Genomic DNA, 2,066 nt, shown 5'->3' on the forward strand with positions numbered 1-2,066 from the left:
TCCCGCCTATACTTCCTGCCTAGCCAATGGCCAATCAGTGTTTTATTTATTGACAAATCAGCAACACATTTGCCATACAGAACATCCCACAGCAGTGGACTGTTAAGGAATTTGTGAGATAAAAATGTATTATATCATTAAAATAAAATTTATAAATGCCAAAACTAGAGAGCAACTCAAAATATTCAATCCATGATCTACTGGGTAGATCTGGTATGTGAAGGGGAAACCCCAGACCCTCACAGGAAGCCATCCCTTAACCTTGCTCTGCACCTGCTCTGAGCTGGTAGTCAGCTCTATGTGCGCTACATGTCCCCTCTTGGTCCTGAGTGCTTTGCAGAGAAGATTTTGTCTGGGTTCTTATTGAATTGTACTCATTGTGCTTCTTTCACACAGTAATACATGGCATTGTCCTCAGATTTCAGGTTGTTCATTTGAAGGTACAGGGAGTTCTTAGAATTGTCTCGAGAGATGGTGAATCTACCCTTCACAGATTCTGCATAATATTGACCATTACCAATATCAATCCCTGATACCCATTCTAGCCCCTTCCCAGGAGCCTGGCGCACCCAGTCCATGTCATAGCTACTGAAAGTAAATCCAGAGCCTGCACAGGAGAGTGTCAAAGAACCTCCAAGATGCACTAAGCCTCCCCCAGACTCCATCAGCTGCATCTCACACCAAAAACCTGTGAACACAAAAAAACCTGTTCAGAAATCTGTCACACAAGGCCACTGTCCTTTGCATTCATGTCCACTCACACTATACACATCTCTCCATAAATTACCTTTTAGACCTGCAAGAAAGAAAACCCAGCTGAGCCTGAACTCCATGTTATATATTCTTTGTTCACTCAGTGCTAATCACTGATGGGAAAACCTAGGAATCCCGGTATGGGCTATGTCAGAGCTGAGGGCAGGACTAGGCTCCTTTTCATGGGTAGAGGGAAGCCCTATTTGCATAACCTACTTTTATAATCATGCTCTGAGTTGAAAGCTTTACAGAAGGTCTTATCCAGTGCATGAGTGTGTTTTCTGGGGACACATTAACAGTGCTTTAAAAACGACATTTAACCATGAATGGTGAAATATTCTTATATTCTTACTTAGTCAAGATTTTGAAAACAAAACAAAATAAAAGTCATGAAATAAAGTTAATTCAGGAAAGTATTTCTTAGCTTTACTAGAGCATCAGTGCAGAATTTATTAATCCTATATAAAGTACAACAATGTCATGATCTTCACATGGCTTCATGTCATACTATCTGAAATATCCAATCACATTTATTGCTCAGTAGAGTGAGGACATGTCTGTGCTTCTTTATGAACTCCAATAAATAAATTCAGGAATATTCACAATGTACTACAATCAAATTAACTAATGAACATTTAAACTCCTCAAATATTAGGTAGGCTTGGTGACACAAAACTTTAATTGCAGAATTCAGGAGCAGAGACAAATGTGTCTGTGAATTCAAGTCCAACCTGGTCTACAGAACAAGTTCCTGGACATCAAGCATTATATAGAAAAATCCAATCTCAAAAAACACATAACACTAAAAAGAAACTCTTCAAATATTAATCAAATCTATGTATTGATAATTTTATATTCTTATTGTCTGTTTACTCTGAGATGTGTGTTAGAATGTTTTATTTTATAGTTGCCTTAATGTACTAAAAATATCAGCCATCTTTTTCACTGACTGGGACCTGTTGTCCCTTATTGAATGTTCTGCTAATTCTCTCCTGCCCTTCTTAGTCTACAGTGAATTATTTTACTTCATTCTTCTGTAAAATAATCATTCCCCACATGACTCTGAAGATGTGGTATTTACTTTATATGTGTCAGGCTTATTTCATTTAATCCAGGACATACAGCCTTATCTGCAATTCTGTCCCATTTCTGTGCATGTCAAAAATTCTTTACTTTCAATGGATGAATGATGTTCTAATCTGTGTATATGTCCCATTTATTCTCCACCAATCTGGCTAAAAGTAACTGGATTCATTCTAAATTTTAGTCCTTGAGATTATTTTCTTCAATGAAATCTTCGTACATAAAAACAT

General features: G+C 37.4%; 1 gene segment (V, D, J or C); it reads right to left on the minus strand.

The window, feature by feature from the left end:
• Positions 1-374: 374 nt before the first annotated feature.
• LOC131923903 (immunoglobulin heavy variable 3-23-like) lies at positions 375-833 on the minus strand. The segment is given in 2 exon segments: positions 375-688; positions 788-833. Coding segments are annotated over 2 exon segments (360 nt in total).
• Between the last annotated feature and the right edge of the window lie 1,233 nt (positions 834-2,066).

Source organism: Peromyscus eremicus, chromosome 14 (assembly GCF_949786415.1).
Source record: "Peromyscus eremicus chromosome 14, PerEre_H2_v1, whole genome shotgun sequence".
Classification (NCBI taxonomy): Eukaryota; Metazoa; Chordata; class Mammalia; order Rodentia; family Cricetidae; genus Peromyscus; species Peromyscus eremicus.